The sequence below is a fragment of the Rhineura floridana genome, chromosome 3 (assembly GCF_030035675.1).
Source record: "Rhineura floridana isolate rRhiFlo1 chromosome 3, rRhiFlo1.hap2, whole genome shotgun sequence".
Taxonomy (NCBI): Eukaryota; Metazoa; Chordata; class Lepidosauria; order Squamata; family Rhineuridae; genus Rhineura; species Rhineura floridana.
The window spans coordinates 84,000,757-84,021,352 of record NC_084482.1 but is presented as its reverse complement, the minus strand read 5'-3'; the positions used below and the strand labels follow the sequence as shown (position 1 = coordinate 84,021,352).

Below are 20,596 nucleotides of genomic sequence, written 5' to 3'. Positions count from 1 at the left end.
TTTTGTCTTTGAATGTTTTATGATTTTGTCTTGTATGTTTTATGAAAATCTGAATAAAAATTATTGAAAAAAAAAAAAAGAATATTTAGATCTCAAGGTTACAAAAATCTGAATTAGAAAGAACAGGTCACAACCATCTTTGGAGAGAGAACAGTCAAGTAACAATCCAAATCAAGCATATTTTAAAGACCAGAGATGCATAATTATTCCCTTCAGATTACAGGAACTCCCATTATTAACTATTATTATTAATTATTATTATTATCATTATCATCACTGTTGATAATAATTCCCAACCATGGCAAGTGGAAAAGAAATACTTTTCACTGAGCTCACCTAGTGATGCTTTAAATGGAAAGATAAATTAAATTCAGATCCATTTAGGCACACACACACACGCTCTGGGCTCTGCTGCAAGCTGATAATGCTGCATAAGACGCCAATGTAGCCAGTTAACAGTGCAATCGTATTGCCAGTTGACACCCACAGGATGAATCCCAAATCCCTTTGTATTGGGAGAATGCAATGTTATACCAGCCCTCCCACCCTGTCAAATCGTATCAGCATTCAGATAATCCTTGTGCTAGAACATAAGAACAATGTAAGAACAGTCCTGCTGGATGAGATTAAAGTCTCATCGAGCCCAGCATCCTGTTCTATCAGTGGCCAACAAGATGCCTATGGGAAACCCACTAGCAGGGACAGCTGAGTTCAAGAGCACTCTCCACACCTACAATTCCCAGCAACTGGTATTCAGAGGTGTGCTGCTTCTGACACTGTAAAGCACAGCAATCATGGCTAATAGCCATTGATAGCCTTATCCTCCATGAATTCGTCAGTTCCACCCATGACAATGGGGCTTATATCACTCCCTTTGAAAACTATGGAAATCCAGAAACAAACACTGTCTGTTCTCCCCCTACTTCTTCCACCTTCCCCACACCACAATGAAGCATAGCACAATGAACTAAGTTTACCTAAGTCATAGCAAGAGAATAGAAACCACGTTATCAAGATATCCAGGCTATGGTCTGAAGGCACATGAGGCCAGCTCCCTGCTGAAGCTAAGCAGGGTCAGGCCTGGATGGGATACTGCCTGGGAACCATATGTAAGCCGCCTTGGGTTTCTGTCATAAAATGCGGGGCATAAATGTAATAATAAATAAATAAATATCCAGCACTGACTGCATTGTTCTGCTCTATGTCTAGAGAGCTAGGAGTACAAAGAGAGAATTAGGTGAGAGGAACCTTGGTGATGGGGCACTTTCCACAAACAAAACACCAAATAGAAGTCCAGCTAGAAGACAGAATATTATCTTACCATTTAAGAAAGTTTTATTTCTAACAACTTTATCACAGGAAAAATAAAATCTACAACAATAAAAGTGGAGGTAGTTCTTGGATATAACGAGACCTGAATGAATTTGTATCCAAAGTCAATGAAATTGTTTCTAAATAAGCCTTTCTCAAGGATTTCAGAGGGTATAACCCAACAGTTGCTTACCACACTGACTGACTATGGGAGAGACCACAGCTCAGTAACAGAGGGCACGGTGTGCATAAACAATATCTAAGTTCAATTCCTGGCATCTCCAGTTAAAAGAAAAGAGTAGCAGATCTCAAATTCTGTGAAGCCAATAATTTGCTTCTTGCAAACACAGTTTTTCAGCAACCAAAAGATGATTGTACATGTGGACATCACCAAATGGTCAATGTAGGAATCAAATTGATTATACTGGTAGCAGAAAATGGAGAAGTTCCATACTTTCTGCGAAAACAAGACCAGAGGAAGACTGTGGCACAGATCATGAACTGGTAATATCGAAAATCAGAGTAAAGGTAAAGAACAACAAAGCAATCATAATGCCAAAATACAATTTAAATAACTTCCCAGAAGAATATAAAGATCAAATAAGGAACAGATTTGAGGCTTTAAACCTAGCTGATAGAGAAGTAGAAGAACCATTGAAGTCAGAGACATTATCAGGGAAGAAAGCAAAAAGACAGTAGCTCTAGTTAAAAAGAGAGAAGGCATTTCAGAAGAAAATCATTCTGTGCTTTATAGACTACAGCAAAGCCTTTGATTGTGTAGATCATGAAAAACTATGGAATGCTTTAACAGAAATGACGATGCCACAGCATCTGATTGTTCTGATGTGCAACCTAAACTCTGGACAAGAGGCTACTGTAAGAGACAATACGGAGAAACCGACTGGTTTCCCATTGGAAAGAATATGAGACGGGTGTGTTTTATCACCCTATTTGTTTAATCTATATGCAGAACGTATCATACGGAAAGCAGGATTGGACCAAGATGAAGGAGGTGTGAAAATTGGAGGGAGAAATATCAATAATTTAAGATATGCAGACGATACCATACTACTAGCAGAAACCAGTAATGATTTGAAATGAATGCTGATGAAAGTTAAAGAGGAAAGCACAAAAGCAGGACTACAGCTGAACGTCAAGAAGACTAAAGTAATGACAACAGAAGATTTATGTAACTTTAAAGTTGACAATGAGGACATTGAACTTGTCAAGGATTATCAATACCTTGGCACAGCCATTGACCAAACTGGAGACAATAGTAAAGAAATTAGAAGGCTAGGACTGTGGAGGGTAGCTATGACAGAACCAGAAAAGATCCTCAAATGCAAAGATGTGTCACTGAAGGATCATTCAAACCATGGTTTTTCCGCTGTCTATGTATGGATGTGAAAGTTGGACAGTGAAAAAAGCGGATAAGAGAAAAATCAACTCATTTGAAATGTGGTGTTGGAGGAGATTTTGGTGGATACCATGGACTGCGAAAAGGACAAATAACTGGGTGTTTTAACAAATTAAACCAGAACTATCACTAGAAGCTAAATTGGTGAAACTGAGGTTATCATACTTTGGACACATAATGAGAAGACATGATTCACTAGAAAAGACAATAATACTGGGAAAAACCAAACAAGAGATGGATTGATTCTATAAAGGAAGCCACAGACCTGAACTCACAAGATCTGAACAGGGTGGTTTATAACAAATGCTATTGGAGGTTGCTGATTCATAGGGTCACCACAAGTCGTAATTGATTTGAAGGTACATAACACACACATATAGCACACAAAAGAATTATGCAGCACACTCAAACGTAGCTGACTTTTGCAGAATCAATAACATGTATTGAACTAAATACAGTAACAAAGCTGCTGATTTTGCTGATACAGGTGAAAGAACTTGTATTTATTAATTATTGGGATTAAATACAGTAACACTAGCTGATAGTTACATGAAAGTAACATTCTTGATTTACTAATTAGTACTGGCAACTAAAAGAAAAGTGTTGCACAAATGATTTTCAAGCATTCCCTAGAGGCTGTTATCCTGAAGTATTAACCTTCCTAGAATTTCAACTAATTATTAAGTTTGCTCTACTTATCACTACCCTGGAAGGGTAAAAGGAGTGAAAAAAACATAATGTCATAAGATCCATTAGTAGGATCCATAAACAAGATCAGCACAGCACATGTCTTTTTTCTGTTATTTGGTCTGATTGAAGGTGTTGCCACCACTCACCATATGCTCAGAAGCACGTTACCAAATTCTCTAAGCTATATGGGAAGTGGATTGGACTGTGAAAGACCAACCCCAATTGTGTTTGCATTTTGACAAATTTGTAGGGCAGTCCAATATCTCAGAGAGGAGTTCTGGTCTCCTGCTCCCCTGGTGCATTCTCTACAGATGTCCAGTTTCCCTGCTTTTTAAAGTTTGATAGAAATATCTGTGGGGTATAGATACGTTCTTAAACCACAAGGGTTTTTTGCCTATTAGTGAATAACATAGTCCAGTTATACTGGCATTGCTAGGAAAATTAGGTTTGGCTAGTATTTAACCCTAGTATTTAACATACAAATGTGAAATCTCTATATATGCACATGCATGCACACTACATAGCTTGCAGTCTCATCATAAGAACACAAAAAGGATTCATTTCACAGAAGGCTATTCTCATATAAACCATTTGGGGGGAAATTGGAATCATGCAGAAATGGTGCTTTGTTCCCTACGACTAAGAAGAGATGGTATATATTCAACCATGAGTCATTAAGCATACAATAATAAAATGATGTACACGTGTGTGGGAACAGCCTAGAACTGAAAGAAAGAAAGAAAGAAAGAAGCCTAGAACTGAAAGAAAGAAAGAAAGAAAGAAAGAAAGAAAGAAAGAAAGAAAGAAAGAAAGAAAGAAAGAAAGAAAGAAAGAAAGAAAGATCTAAGTGGTAAAAGGTAGAAAAGGAAAGAAAGGAAAGTAGTCAAATATTTGTACATTGCTTATGAGCATTATTAGTCCTTAGAACAATGATACCTGTTCTTTGTTTCCTGAGCACTGAGATTAATCCATTCCTTTTCTTCAAAAATCAATGGCTGTGGCATATGATACTAAACACTACAGAAAGAAAGGTTGGTTATAGAGGATGTCAGATTAGAAGTCATAATGAAATGCAGGAAAGAGGAGAATCTGTGTAATAGCATACTGAAAAAGAATACTAAGCATGAGTCATGTCTACAAAGTGTGGAGCACACGTGGAGAGCTAGCAGCACTCTTTGTGTTCCTGAAGCTGTAATTTTCTAGGACAGCAGCTTTTTCTCCTTGGAAGCGAGATGGGATTGATATCTTAGGTATTTTAGCAAAAATATAGTAAACAGCATAATAATAATACTTTCCTTTGTAACAGTCTGTCGAGACGTAAGCAGTAACGTGCAGCCATTTGCAACTAGATTAGTAAATAAATAACAATAATTTCAGAGGGCAAAAATCATAACCAGAACAAAAGGCCAAAGAGCATAACCTTCCTAGGTTTACAATGCAGGGCAGGAAAGGAAGCAAGGGTACTCTTTTCTTATTAGCATTATATTGACAGACTCTGATTTCAATGAAGATAAAACCTTTCTGGTAGAAGTTGCTTAACAGCACTGAGCTGATTCACAATGTGTACTCATTTAAGCCTGGAACAGAATCCTGGTCCTGACCAACGTTTTGCAATTCAGGAACCAATCATGTGAAAGCGACTTTCCCTCTCCATCCTCCCCACTGTGCAGTTAGTTTCCTTCTTACCCACCTTTCTGGTGAGAGAGGGACAAAGGAAAAGGAGACATCACTGCTAGCTTCAGATGGACTAACCCCTCCCTTACAGTGCTTCTATTACCAACAATGATTTACACCAGGGGTTGCAAACCTTAATTGCCACTTCCAGACTGGGGCCCCAGACTCTGAGCTTTCATTTAAAACAAAAAGTAAGTCTCTAGCCCTTCAAGAAAAAAGGGCTATGAAGGAAAATGTGCAGGTACCCTTCTAAGCAATTACTGTGAAATGAGCTAGCCTGGTTGCTCTGCCCTGTCAGTGTTTTTAGCCAATGAGTGAAGTCGGAACTGTGAATGATAAGTGAGTTGTTTTGACACCAGGCAGTAAGAATCCCTGGGGTCCTAAAGTGCTTCTGTTTCCAGCTCCCCTTTAGTGTAGTTGTCCAGATTTGTATTTTCTAGTAGTCCTTGAAATCTCCGTCGTCTGTCCTTCCTTTCTCCCCCTACCAACCAGGATGCATCTTTCCTGTGGTGGGTTCCGACATCAGGTGCTCCCTAGAACAGGTGTCACAAATCTTTTTGAACCAGTGGGCACATTTCAAATTTTGAGAGAGTGCTGTGGGAGGATATTGAAGACCCCCTCCCCAAATGGCAAATACAAACTGTAAAAAGTTTGTCAGGCATGTCTCATGCTGTTCAGGAGTCGATATCCAGGCATGAATTAAGAATTCACTGTATAGTTTACTTACAGTACAATGGTATACATGTCTAATTCAGAAGTAAGGCTCTTTGTGTTTAATAGGACTTTCTCCCAGGTAAGATGGTACATTATGGGAGCCTATGCATTGGTTTAGAGACCGCATTGGGGGAAAACAGGGTTCTTGTGCCATTAACGGTTCCACAATCAGGACCAACAGGATGTGGCTGCCTTCCTGTGGTAAACATGAGGTTGCCCCAAGGGGGCGGGGGATACTAGTGATGACTGTACTCTCTAATTTTAAGTCATGTCATATACTGCTGCCCCCCAGAGCAGCCATTTTGTGACTGGTGCCCTCATCCCTCTCAAAAATAAATATGTGCCCCCTGGTTGAAAAATGTTGGTGACCCCTGGCTTATGTTTATTGTGACTTTATTAATATATTGCCATTAATGTTACTTGTAAGCTACCCTAGAAGGATTTGTAGCCTGACAAGCAGGGTATTATTATTAAAAATAAATAACCACCACTATAATAATTGTGAGCATGGTTTGCAAACCCCTTGATGATAAATTATTATCAAATGCCTTTGGTAATTAGCATGTAATTTGGAAGGAATAGCTGCAAAACTAATTTCTATACTGGTTGGTCCGAAATCTGGCAAGTGGCCCAAAGAAAAAAATTCTTCCCCCAAAATGTCCAGGGTGGGGGAAGTTATTTTCTACCCAGAGGGGAGAGATCAGAAATCAGACATCTAGGGAAACTACAATTTATCATTGCTCCAATTCAGCTATAAGCGTATGGATCCTAATTCTTAACCAAGTAATTTTCTAAAAAACAATTTAGAGCCAGTGCAACACTATTCCATAAATGCTGAGTAACAATAAAGATGTTAGAATTATAGTTGCTTTTGTTTTGTTTTCTAAATTGCCTGTTTTGCTGATGTCTTCAGCCCTCTTTAGGCATGCTGCTTGCATTCAAATCGCACATGCAAGCAGAGTGAACTGGTCCAACCATACCACGCTAAGGCCCCTGCATCACTATCCTCATTGCCCTCCACGAGTTGGATGACAAAGTCTGAACTGGGGAGCCTCTACTTATTTCCTGCACAATTTAGAACTCTGAATATAGGAGGCATCTTGATTCAGACTTGGCCCTCCAACTCATGGAGAGTGATGGGGATAGAAATATGGGGTCAGAACCTAGTGTGCTTGTCCTGCTTGCATGTAGGATTTGCACATGAGCAGTATACCCAAAGACAGCTACACTGTGTGTTTTGTCCATGAAAATATTTGGGGTTAAATAGAACCTCACATACCTAGATGGTCCAGTAATGGATGAACAAAGAGAGGATATTAGGGAGGTGAGTAAAGGTCTATTCTCAAGGTGGGGTCACACAGCTTTCCTTAAAATACAGCATCCTATACCATGTGTAGCCAACAGGGTGTCCTCCATATGTTGTTGACTCCAACTTCTAGCCAACATGGCCAATGGTCAGGGATGATGGGAGTTGTAGTCTAACAACATCTAGAGGACACCACACTGGCTATCCCTGTCCTACACTGTCTTTCAAGAGTTCCCTTGGATGTCAATATTGCCCTGCAAAGATGACAACAGCCTAGTTTGCACAACAAGGTAAGTGAAACTATGGCTTACCAGGAATGTGGGAACATGAGGGCTTCTGGAGAGATCACAGTTGTTTTGCTTCTCCCTGATTTTTTTTGCTACTGCACCATACTGAGCTGAGCATGTTGTCCCTAAGCTCTTTCCTCAGTAACTCAAGCTATAGCCAACAACAAATCTTGACAACAGCTCGCAGTTAATGAGGAGAAAGCTTAACCATGAACTTGGGTTCAGGGCAACACTCTAAACCAAACCTTGGTTCAAAAAGAACCAGGAAAGAGCAAAACAATTGTGATCTTCTCCCCAGGAACCTGCAAGTTTGTGTGGGCCCTGATAAGCCACATATCTTCATGAGTAAAGATTGCACACAAGCCTATCTTACTGCATATATATGTATTGGAAACCACAACTGGCAACAGATTCTCAACATGTGTGTACATGATAAAATAGACATATTCCTAATCATGATATATAAATTCATGATATATACAGAGGTATGCTTTTCCTCCTAAACTCATGTAGGAAAAATAGCATGTGTGAAGAAGCTTGAATTCAGTAATTAAAGAATGAAATAGAGAATTAAAATTCTATTTCAAGCGCATGTCTCCAGACAGATAAACATATGCACAGATAAGCTGTAAGTACAAACATATGGAGATGCATCTCCTTTGTCCACACAAGCATATGCCCACGGATGCAGAAGACAGACACAACTTGCTGTTTCAGTATGTTTTCTGGCCTGCAGATATAATCAATATTCAAGTAACCGTTCATGGTTTGGTAGACAATGAAATGCCATTAAGCAGAGAAACAATAATTTAGAATCAACATATATCATGGCACTTAATACCTACTGAAGCACATTCTGCAGCCTTTCAGAAGCAAACAAGTTTCTAGCAAAATATCATCTAAAGCGTAGCATACCAGTCTTCCAATGGTTGTTGACTTCTTAAATGCTGGTTCCTTAGCCCCATAGGCAAAGCTTTTTAAAAATGCAAGTGTTAAGTCAGACTGTCATGTGTGGTGCCTTAAGTTCCAGAATAGCTTGTCACTGCCATCTTGGATCTCTTAACACAGACAAAGTTGGACATGCATTTGAAAGTGGCCTGGCAGGAAAGTAGCATGTTAGAGTAAAAGGCAGTTGTCAGCCTGTAGGAGCCTGGTTCGGTCAAAACATTCAACTGAACCTAAAGGGGCATAGGTGTGCTAAGAAAATATCTTAAATGAGGTAGAGGGACAAGGGAATAGCTGCTATAGTATCACATGGTTAGATAAGTGGTAAGACTGCAGAGAACTAGTTCATTTTCTACAGCAGTGCTGCTGTTTTTCTTTCAATAGCAGAAATGCTGACACGTACTCCTGTGTAACTTCACAGGTCTATAGAGGAATTGTCTTCACCTAGTTAGTCAAAAAGTTTGATTTTGCCTCAAGGAAGGCACATGTATATTGCCACATAGCAGGGATTGAGAAATCAGTGAACACAGACGCTTTTCAAATTCACAACACAGTGCATGTTTGTATTATTTGGTTTATGTGCGTACTAATATGTACATGAATATAATGGTCCACTGACCACAAATGCATGCAATAATAGTCAACTGTGAGGAAGTACACCACATAACTAGCCACTAGGAATATGCAAGAATTTTGATTCAGTTTGCATTTGAACACAAATCTATCAAATTTGCACTTTCCAAAGCAGTATGAGAACCGAAACACAGCCATCCTCCAAAATTTGCACTTATTCAAATTTTGTGATGCAGTTTGCCAACCAATGTTTACACAAATGCATATATTAAGGGAAAGTGTGCAGAAAAAATGAATATATGAGTGAAAACATGCAAAAATGCATGAAATGATGAGAAATGACTTGCAAAAATGTATACATTTGTCAAAACTGCCTACAGAAATGTGCTCATTAGGAGAAATTTGCACTAAAATGCTGGAGAATTTTCATAAGGATTTTTAAAAATTCGCAAATTGCTGCAGAAATGTAGAGAACTGAATTTAAGATTAGAAAAATGAGAAACTGAGTGAATTAAAATGGAAAGACCTTTCTATCCCTAGTGGCTGGCAATCACTTGTGACTGAGTAAGATTGTCTTCCAAGATAATTTGGTTGGAAGACGCCTGTGCGTGAATTTGTTTTATGTGGGGAGATCGGCATCTTGACAGAAAAAGGCTTTGATCTGCTGCAGCCTTCATCTGCCTTCACAGCCATTGTAACGTACACAATGTTATCCTCCGCCTGTTCTGCCGTTGAGGACTTTCTTCCCTAGTAGCCACTGATATATGTTTGCCATGATGTGAATCAAATTGCCACTTACCTACAAACATGTGTCTACTTCTAGGTTCTAGGTTCATGTTGATCTTATGGCTAGCATTAACTGCCTAGAAAGAACCTAGAAGTGATCTTCTTTACAGTTCACATAGTGCTCCTGTAATGTAACAGCTTATGGGAAAAGCTCTGGATTGTTGTCAAGATACATACACATGGATCAGTGTATTATAAAGTAAATCATCCTGAGATTTTTTTTCAGAAAAGAATGCAATGAGCTGGCAAGTATCTGTGTGTACCTACAATGAGTAAAAGAAGTGTCCCACTGTGTGTTAACAGGTACAAAAATAACATTAAGCTCCAGGCAATTCTCTTTGAGTTCAATCTGTACTTCTACATCTGGAGAAGGAAGATTATTTTTTAAATCGAGCTGTCAGATTCCTTCTGTACTCATAGTGCTTCTTGACAATAACTATCATATTCCAGCATACCACATATTTGTTATTTACTTTATCAATATTGCTAATAATATGTTGTCCTTCGGTAGACGGTTGTGTTTTTTGTTTTGTTTGAATGTGGAGACTATGAAAGTTACTCATGTTAATTAATGAGTTAAGCCTCACAACTTCCCCGGAGAGAAGGGCAGACTCTCAAGCTTGTTCAAATCACCAGTAGGACATACCTTTCTTGATTGTCAGAAAAACCTCAGTAAGTCATTCCACCTCTAAAATACTCTTAAATTCAAAAAGCTCATCATTAACTGCCTGACACATAAAAGCCAGCAGCAGGCCAATTAATCCAGAAATAATACCCCCCAACAAAATGTGAGCAAAAGAATAGATGTACACAAAAACTGCAAATATATATTTATCCTGCTTTCAATAGGAAACTCTAAGAACTATTCAGGTGTCAAATTTACTTGTGCAAATATAATCATGAAAGGGAAAGGGGGGTGCTGACAAGCCTCCTCCCCTCCAGTAAGACATCTCTTTTTTTACAGCCCTTCACAAATTGGAGAGGGAATTCTAAAGTGGACTCATGGAGGCTCCCCATGCAATTGAGGGTTCTAAATTGTGTGGGAAGGTTCCATGAATAGAGGAAGCTCATTGCTTCAGAAATTCACCCTCCAACTCATGAAGGGCTATAAAGAAGAAGTTGATGTTCAAGGGGCAGACTTGTCAATGCATCCCCTCTGTACATGGTGTGATTGCCTTCACATGAATAAACTGAACAGAGCTATAGTAGCAATTTTCAACAAGTCAAGCCTCCCTCACACCATTGTGCACATTTACTAGGGTTAGGATTTGACCAGAATGAAATTTTATTTATTTATTTATGTATTATGTTGTTAATATTCTGCCTGCCTTCCAAGGAGCTTAAGGCCGCATAAGTGGTCCTCCACCATTTTATCCTCACAACAACCTTTTAATGAAGGTTAAGATGAGAAAAAAGTGACTGCCCTAAGGTCACCCAGTGAGCTTCATGACTGAGTAGGAATTTATGGCTTATACGACAAAAGGAGGGTTTTTTTTTAAAAAAAAAAACCTTCATGCTATTCTAAGTTCCCTGGAAGTCTAGAAGCGACTATCTGCCAATTGTTTGAAATTCATTAACGAAAGAAACAAATATTTAAACTTGTGCAAAACATTGGTAACTTGAAAAAAGGAAAGAAAAATAATCTTGCAGTGCTCAAGAACAGCCCTAATTTATCTTGCTATTTAAACTTTTTTCTTTCTCTCCAGATTAAAGCACTGCTAATTACAGTAATGCAGACTTAAATCATACCAATATAAATAACACCAGGTAGGCATCAAAACTGGCATTAGGACATCATGCAATATTTGACAAATATCCTTTCAAAGAAAATCTATAATAGCTTTTGGGTTACCCTAATTTATGACGCATTATGTTTTTGAGTGGCAGCTGCAAATAGCCCATGTGCAGTTTCCACAACAAAGGAGCCTAATATATTGAAAGTGATGATGAAAACTTGCAGTGTAAAGCATAGTACCATCACTACAGCTCTCATGATGAAAATTGTAAAGCAATTAAGCCTTTCAATTAAAAAAAACTGGTTCTCCAGTCAATGTCAAATTGTGTTATCTAAATCTGAATATTTTGTATCAGGCTGCTCATCGTTTACCTCAATAAAAATAGCTATTTAAGTTGCAATAAACTGTCATGAAAAAACTAGAAAATGTGGGGGGTTTGCAAAGAGGAAATCGGTTTCAAATAGACAATAACCAGATTAAACAACAACAGTACAAAGTTTTGTACCTAACAGTGAAACAGCAACAACTGAAGAAGTGAAATACAGCATCTTGGCATAGTCACATAGCTTTAGTTATGGATATGCCTGTTCTCCCACGAGAACTATCCTACTTCCAAGGAAACACTATTATAGTTTCCAAGAGTTTGCAAATGCTAAAGGAAACCAAATGCTAAATGTCTAGGGAGAGGTTCTGTATACTTAATTGTACCATTTTGTGTTACCTGGAAGGGAAAAATATATATTTCATTACAACACCCAACTCTAGATATCTGGGTAGAGGATACACACACAATTGGATCATTTCATGTTCACAAAGGGGGAAAGTGAACAGAACATAATCAAAATAAACTCTTCTTCCTAATAAATGTGCAGCATAGATCATAAGATCTATTGAAAAGTCCCAATACTGAGATTAATAACCTGCCACATTTCAAGGAAGTCTAAGAAAACTGTAAAATTAAAGTGCAGCGCCATGTGAAAAGTCTGTGGCCATCTGGGATTACAATGTCAATGAAATAAGGAAAAGCCATAAAGCAAGATTTCGGGTGAATGTGTTCAATTGTTCTTCTGCTTTTGCTAATAAATATTTATAGGGGAAATAGCTGTAGAAGGAGAAAACTAACTATAGATTGATTTTAAAAGATATGGATATATTGGGATCAGGTGACATAATTTTAGTTTATTTCACAAGAAATTAAGAACACTTAAAGCTTTGTAAATGTCAACAGTCTCATGGAGAACTCTAAGAAACCATGTTACCTTTTTACTGTTACTTTAAATTCAATTTACTTCTGAGTAAAATGAAGTTATGATCATAGCACATCACATTTATGCCCCTACAAATTACATTCTTAGGGTTCCAGTTTCATGAATAACTCAGCAAATGCCTCATCTTGTGAATGAGAGAATGCATCATAGAGCTCAGCCCACATTAACTTTTACAGTCAGTTATGTTCATCCACAGCCAGCATGGTAAACATCAACCATGTTCTGAAATAGTAAGATGCTTCATAACCCTTTGCAATCTAATTTTAGAAATGGTTACACTAAAAAAAGGAACGTTCAGTGGGTCAAAATAGGATCAGAATTTTCATCAGTGCAATTCTCAGCAATAAGTGCCAGAACCACTCTGCTATCCAAGATTCAGCCACAAATTGTAGCTGACTTGGAAAATGGCAATGGACTGTCTCCAAGTCGATTCCAACTTATGGCAACCCTATGAATAGGGTTTTTTGTGGTAAGCGGTATTCAGAGGTGGTTCACCATTGCCTTCCTCTGAGGCTGAGAGGCAGTGACTGGCCCAAGGTCACCCAGTGATTTTCATGACTGTGTCTCGAACCCTGGTCTCCCAGGTTGTGGTCCAACACTCAAACCCCTACGCCACACTGGCTCTCATGTAGCTGACTTATTCCCAACAAATTTGGCACCAAATAACAAGGCATGGGAAGCTTGCCAATACATCCTTATCCCTTGCAACCTTCTTGAGTCAAAGAAATATGCTCTGGGGGATTCAGTAGTTGAGTCTATATTCACTTATTGTATCTGTGGTTGCCTCTAGAATCTGATTTCTTTCCTTTCCCTTGGCCCTTATTGGGGGTTGGGGGGGTTGTTTTCTTTAAAAAAGACTCAGAACAACTCAATGGCAATGGAACTTAGTGGGGAAACTCTTTTAAATTCCAGAATGCAAAGATTAATCATGAAATCCTAGTTATTTTCTTTCAATTCCAATATAAATATTCCTAAATATTCTCCAGTATTCAAGGACATTAATGTCAAGAGTGAAAGCAATTAATCATTAATGGTTAAACCTTACCACAAATTTTTCCCATAATAAGCCATAGATATGTAGGGGCCACCTATTATGTCCTGTCTACCCATCAGTCCCAAGACTTTACCTGGGATTCTCTAGGCAAAACCTTGCCAGGGAATCACTACAGCAGCAGAAAGGTGTCAGATCTTAATGAGTTATATACAGTTCTAATCTCCTTCTTCCATATCTGAGTGCCTGATTAATTAGATTTCATGTTTCCCCAAGTAAACACCCCATTTCCTCTCTTCAGCTTGTGTCAAACCTTAGTACTTTGTTGCTGTTTGGACTATCCCTTTCACTGTTTCTTATAGGTTATGTGCACATCTACTGAAACAAACAGTGTAAACAGTTGCCTACTTTGGACTGTTGCAGCTCTGTAATTCTTGCTGCCTCATATAATACCCCCACTGTTAGTTTGGTACCCCGGCACCATGTTACAGTAAACTGTGGAAAGCTTTTTCTTTGTGTCACCAGTTAACAAGCACAGCGCCTTTAAAACATTACTGTTTGCCCCACAGGCATCAAACTGACAGCATGTACAAGAGGGATTTAAGTGAGCCTGAACGTTGTATGAAATATAAATTAAATTATTGTTCTGTCAATCTAGAATCAGGGACTGTTTCTCCAGGTCTCCCAAAACACTTAATTTCCAATTAGTCTGTTTATTACTTCAAGGAGAACCAAATACATAATTTATCAGTAATAGTCAATATACCTTTATAACACCCTCCTGCACCTTAGAATAAAATATGTGACATCAGTTCTATTTGTTGGATACACAAGAACTGTCTAAAGGTGAAATTGGTATTCAAATAAAGTGAACAAGGACAGGCTGAACTGACCAACATTTGTTACTAAATGAATAGTGTAGAATTTCAATACAGTACTTGGCTGAATTACTTCAGGAGAAAAATTAATTAACAGAACACACCTAAATAATTCTCTTTCCATTAAGGTATATTATTTTATTTGTAACATTTTCCTTACTAGCACATGTCATTCCTATAAGTGCAATTCAGTCAAAGTGAAACATTTGAAATCCTATTAACTTAAGCACATGCTTAAATTTTTTCCCATTGGAATAAATGGCGCTTCAAAATGTTTAATGTCTGGTTAGATCATGTCTATATATTTAGGAAGCACTTAAATATAATTTGACATAATTTAATTACGAGTAACCAAATCCCAAATAAAATACAATTGTCCCTTATCAGAAAAAAAAAATCCAAACTGTAGTTAGCAATCCAGGAAATCTTCTCAGCTAACTAGATGCATACACTAATACGGTTAACATGTAACGGTAAGCTATATCTGGGTTTAGCACAAATGAGCCAATACACAAAGAATGTGGCCTCTGCGCTCATCCCTTGCCATATGCTATAGAGCTACCCAGGGCTAAGTCACAGTTTGTTTTAGCATTACATCCAAACCTGGGCTTATGGTTTGTCTCACTCCAGATAAACTACAAGCTATAACCAAGGTTTGTTTTTTCCTTGTTTACTGGTTGTAGTATGTTTGGGGGAGACAAATCACAAGCCTGGGTTCAGGCCTAATGCTAAGCCAAACATAGCTTAGCCCTGGGTAGGGCTGGGGAGGAACACAGCAGCCACAAACTTTGCTCTGGAAAATTGCACATTCATGCTACGCCAAGGTTTGGCTTAGTGTTATGTGTGAACTAGGTCAATGCTATTCAAATACTTGCCTTTCAGGCAATTCCACCAAAGTTGAACCTTTTCTTGATAGCCTACCTGGTCTCAAGTGGCACATTGCTATTAAGCACCCAGCTGTCCTGTAACTGAACAGATTCAGGAGTGGTGGCTAGATCATTCGGTGCAGGAGCTGGCGCATGGATCTGGTTCCGTCGATTTGTTAGGGAGTTTCTGTTGAGGGAGTTGGCAGAGGAGTGATGATGGGATAGAGTATGATTGTGAGGTGGTGGAAGAGGTGGTCTCAGAGTTGATTGGCTGTGATGATTTGAAGGGCCTAAAAGGGAAAAGAGAATTAATAAGTATCTCTGAATTTCCCAATATTTTGGGAAACAATCAAACCTAAACTCTGTAACTCAAAACTATGATCCACTTACCAAGTAAGTGTTCTTAGGACTGCATTCTAAAGGAAATGGATAAACTTCAGAACTTTCGGAAACATACCATGCGTACATAAAGTACAGTGCCTTGCAACATAATCAGACGCCTGACCAGTGCTGTCATATTACTGAATTACAAATGGTATACTGTAATTTCTTTCTGTATGATATTTTATTTTGAAACACTGAAACTCAGAATCAATTATTGTGAGGTGACATTGGTTTTATGTTGGGAAATGTAAGAAACATAAAAAACTGAAACATGTTGCTTGTGTAAGTATTCAACCCCTGTGCTGTGGAAGCTCCCAGTTTACACCGATGAAAGAAATTGCCTTATCGAGGACACAGTTACCTTACCATTGGCCTCCACCTGTGAACCATTCAAGTTGCTGTCACACTATCAGGATAAAACCCCCACTGTTGAAGGATCATTGATCAGGCTGTGGATCTGAAGGAAAATGAAGACCAAAGAGCATTCTACAGAATTGAGAGATAATGTAATACAAATGCATAGATTAGGAAAAGGGTACAAAATAATATCCAAGTGTTTGGATATCCCAGTGAGCACAGTTGGATCAATAATCAGGAAGTTGGAGCTGCATCAACCACCCAGGCACTGCTAAGAAAAGGCCGTCCCTCAAAACTCAGCACTTGAACAAGAAGGATACTTGTAAGAGAAGCCACAGAGAGGCCAACGATCACTTTGAAGGAGATACAGAGTTCAGTGGCTGGGAGTGGAGTAATGGTGCACGAGTCAATCATATCAAGAGCTCTGCATAACACTGGCCTGTATGGGAGGGTGGCAAGAAAGAAGCCGTTACTCAAAAAGTTCGACCTGAAAGCACATTTGAAGTTTGCCAGAAAGCATGAGAGTGTCCCAGCTGTGATGTGGGAAAAGGTTTTGTGGTCAGATGAGACCAAGATAGAGCTTTTTGGCCAAAACGCAAAGTGCTATGTGTGGCACAAACCTAGCACTGCCCATTCCTCAAGACACACCATCCCTACAGTGAAGTATGGTGGTGGCAGCATCTTGCTGTGTGGATATTTCTTATCAGCAGGGACTGTGCATCTTGTTAAAATTGAAGGAAGAATGGATGGAGTAAAATACAGGGAAATACTGCAAGAGAACCTGCTTCAGTCCACTAAAAAACTGAAGCTTGAGAGGAAATTCACTTTTCAGCAGAACAATGATCCCAAGTCCAAGGCCAAGGCAACATTGGAGTGGCTCAAAAACAAAAAGATGAATGTTCTACAGTGGCCCAGTCAAAGTCCTGATCTCAATCCCATTGAGAATCTGTGGCGTTCTTTGAAAATTGCAGTCCACAAGTGACATCCAACCAACCTGAATGACTGCAGTGAATCTGCCAAGAAGAATGCGCCAAAATCCCTCCGACACTGTGTGCAAATCTGGTACATACCTACCACAAAAGAGTTAAAGCTGTTATTGCAGCAAAAGGTGGTTCTACCAAATATTAATGTGTGAGGATTGAATACTTATGCAAGCAACATGTTTCAGTTTTTTATGTTTCTTACAAACATTTCCCAAAATAAAACCAGTATCACCTTACAATAATTGATTTTGAGGTTCAGTGTTTCAAAATAAAATACCATACAGAACAAAATTACAGTGTACCATTTGTAATTCAGTAATATGAGAGCATTGGTCAGGGGCTGATTATTTTTTTAAGGCACTGTATGTTGGGTGACTATTCTCTTTCCAGATTAGCATCTGATTCTTTCCACATTAGAATCTGATTCTTTCTTTTTAATCCTGATTCATAAGTTTCCTGAAAAGCATGCAGGCCGGACACCAGAGGGCAGTCAGGTTGGGCCGTGGCTGAGGGCTCCTGAGGCCCAGACGGGCCCTTGCAGTGCCTCCATTGGGTCCTGTAATTTTATGCTGTCACAGATTATGGAGTGGAAGCTCCTAGGCATCCCCCCATACAGGCAGCACGGACTTCAATATGTGCCCATGTGCCCCACCTACCTCTCCCATTAGTGTGCATACAGTGTACAGTTTGTGCACATGCCTACCATCACTCAAGATGGTGGAGGGGCTTCCCTAAGGGTTTGGCGCCTCCCCACCATCTTGGTGGATGGCAGGGGTGTGCGCTACATGTGCACACCATACACACTCACAGAAGAGGTAGGTGAGGCACATGGGCAGGCTTATTAGCCCTGTGTCACCTCTGTCAGTAGGGGGAGTTGGGCTACAGCACCGCTGGCCCAGGACAGGCTGGTGCCCAAGGGCCCACTCATGCCTGGTGCTGGCCCACAAAGCATGGAAGCCACTTGGTTGAGATTTGATCCTATGCTGCTCTAGTAATAACTAAAATAGGATATGTGGGGAAACCAAATGAGTTGGTCAAGTCCATTCCCTAAGGCACAGCAATTCTGGCATGGTAAGTAATGAAATCATTTGTATGATCCATGTTAAACACTACCAGAGCAGCCTGCTCCGGACCAGAAAATGTGGCTCCTGTACCACTCTGGCAATTCATGAATAGATAGCTATCTTGGTCCCAGAGCATAGTCCCATAGCATAGTTTGAAACTAAGAAGGTTTGGGTCTGTATGGTGCCTTGATGGAAGATTGTAGGGAACACAACATAATCTCTACTTGTGTCCAAAAATGGAATAGCTAGGATATAAATGTATCAAATAAGTAGGCAAATAAATTTGTATACAAATATCTCTACCAAAATTATTGGAGTGTTTAAAAGCACATGGTCATCAGATAAAGGCGTTTAAACCTTTTTTTAATAATACAGATTAGATTTTTTTTTTAAAAAACCATATGTTGCTACTTTATTTAAGCTTTCAAAATGAATGGAAGACAATATAAGAAAACAGACATAACAGGCAGGTGAAATATTAACAGCATATTCAATCATTACACTAATTTGTAAATTTCTAGATAATAATGATTTTAAAAGTAACATTAGCAAAATAATAATTATACTGATGTATGTTTTGTGAAACTTGAAAATACATTTTGTATTCAATGAATCAAATAATGAAATAAAACATTAGTGAGGAAAGTGTTCATAGTTAGACTGATCTATACACACATGGAACAATAGAATATGACAATATGTGTTCCAATTAACAGTAGGTGAATTTGTCATCCTTAATTATTATATAACCATTTAAAATAACTATAATATATATATACACAGTATGTCAATGGCCTCTTTGAAAATGCTGAACAGCAGACCTGTGGTTTAGAACCACCACAAAGTTGATCATATAACTAGTTAACTTTTGGGATGTACATGCTTCCAATCTGTGCATAGGCAAGATGGGTACAGGGAAACAGAAGGGAAAACCTTTCCTACAACCAAGCTTAAGAAATGTTTACAGAAAGTTAAAAGGGCTAGTGCTTCCATTTAATAGCTACATTCTGCTTATGATGGTCTCAAATTCTAATGTGGAAAGCTTTGGATTTTAAAGATTTGCAGTGTTAATTTTGCTGCATCTCTTTCACATGTGCATTAATTGCAACATTAAATATTAGAAAACAATGAGCAAATTATTGATTTAGCTTGAAATCTGTATTTGTACACTTTGTGAGCTACCTTTCAGCCTGTTTTGGCTGAAAGACATTTTTTTTAACAGAACAAATGTGACATAACAAGACATTAAACTGCATGACTGCAATTAACTTGCATATTTTTGAAATGTAAATAGGAGGCAAAAGTGAATGCTGAGCAGAGTCAGGACCATGGGATGAGGAAACAACTCTTTCTCTCTGTTACAATCTCTACAAAAATCATCTCTCCAAAGTTGCTATATTGGCATTTCACCCTTTCTCTCCATGACATGATCTCAACAAAAGTAGCCTTGCTGAAGCTGCTATTGCCAATGGCAGCTTCACTAGAAATGCTAATAGCAGCTTTCAAGAAACTATTTTTACTGAGATTGTGGCAGGGAGGGAAAGAGTTAAACTTCCCCTCCTCAAACCCCACAGTCTGTAGCTTTTGACACTGCATCCAGTTTATCCTGACACCACCACTTCCTTCAGATGGCACTTGCATTCAGCCACATATAATAAGGAGAATGAGCTGCAGTGTCAAGCCACAAGAGAAGGAAGAATGGGAACCTCTCCACACGTTACTAGTAAAGGTGTATACCTAAATAATGCAAGTTGTGAATGCAACAGACAGGTGAAACACTTGCAGAATACAATAATCAGAGCCTTGATTGAGTGAAGTTCCTTTGTTGAGTGTACACTCTATGTACATTCAACCCAGGTTTGTTGCTGTGCAATGTGCAAAATGGCCCCAAGCATGTGCAATGTGTTAAACGGCCTCTTCTTCAGAGCACTCTAACCACTGAGTGTGTGTTACAGAAACAGCTGCTACTTTCAGTCAGGTTTGTATTCCAATACGAGGAGCAAACAGTCACCATCAGGGAAGTACTCTAGATTATGTTACTATGGAAGTTGTATCATGGTTCCCTCAATTATTTTGTGGACTTGACCTCTCCATGACAAAGCAGATGAAGGAGATAAAGGCAAGGGGAGCCAGACAAATTGGTCTTTATAGTGGGACTAATCACATATGGGATCCAGAAATTTGTCTTAGGGAGAGACATGCTTCAAGACAGCAAAAATAATGAAAAACTATATTGTTCCATAAGATCTCTCCCGCTGTCATAGTAGACAGGTATTTCAGTTTTCACTACTTGTCCAACCAGAACAGTGTGTCTTGAAGAATGGAGTAACAAAAATGCTTTTCTAAAAACCATGGGGGAAAAGGTA

At 38.8% G+C, this 20,596-nt stretch overlaps 1 protein-coding gene across 13 annotated transcripts in view; it reads right to left on the bottom strand.

Annotated features, from left to right (window-relative positions):
- Positions 1 to 20,596, bottom strand: part of LOC133380132 (teneurin-2) — a 995,941-nt gene that overhangs the window by 433,115 nt on the left and 542,230 nt on the right. For all 13 annotated transcript variants that reach the window (XM_061616787.1, XM_061616792.1, XM_061616791.1 and 10 more), the window contains one exon: positions 15,498 to 15,732. In XM_061616787.1, the coding sequence (XP_061472771.1) occupies positions 15,498 to 15,732 (235 nt within the window). The remainder of the gene's footprint in view (positions 1 to 15,497; positions 15,733 to 20,596) is intronic.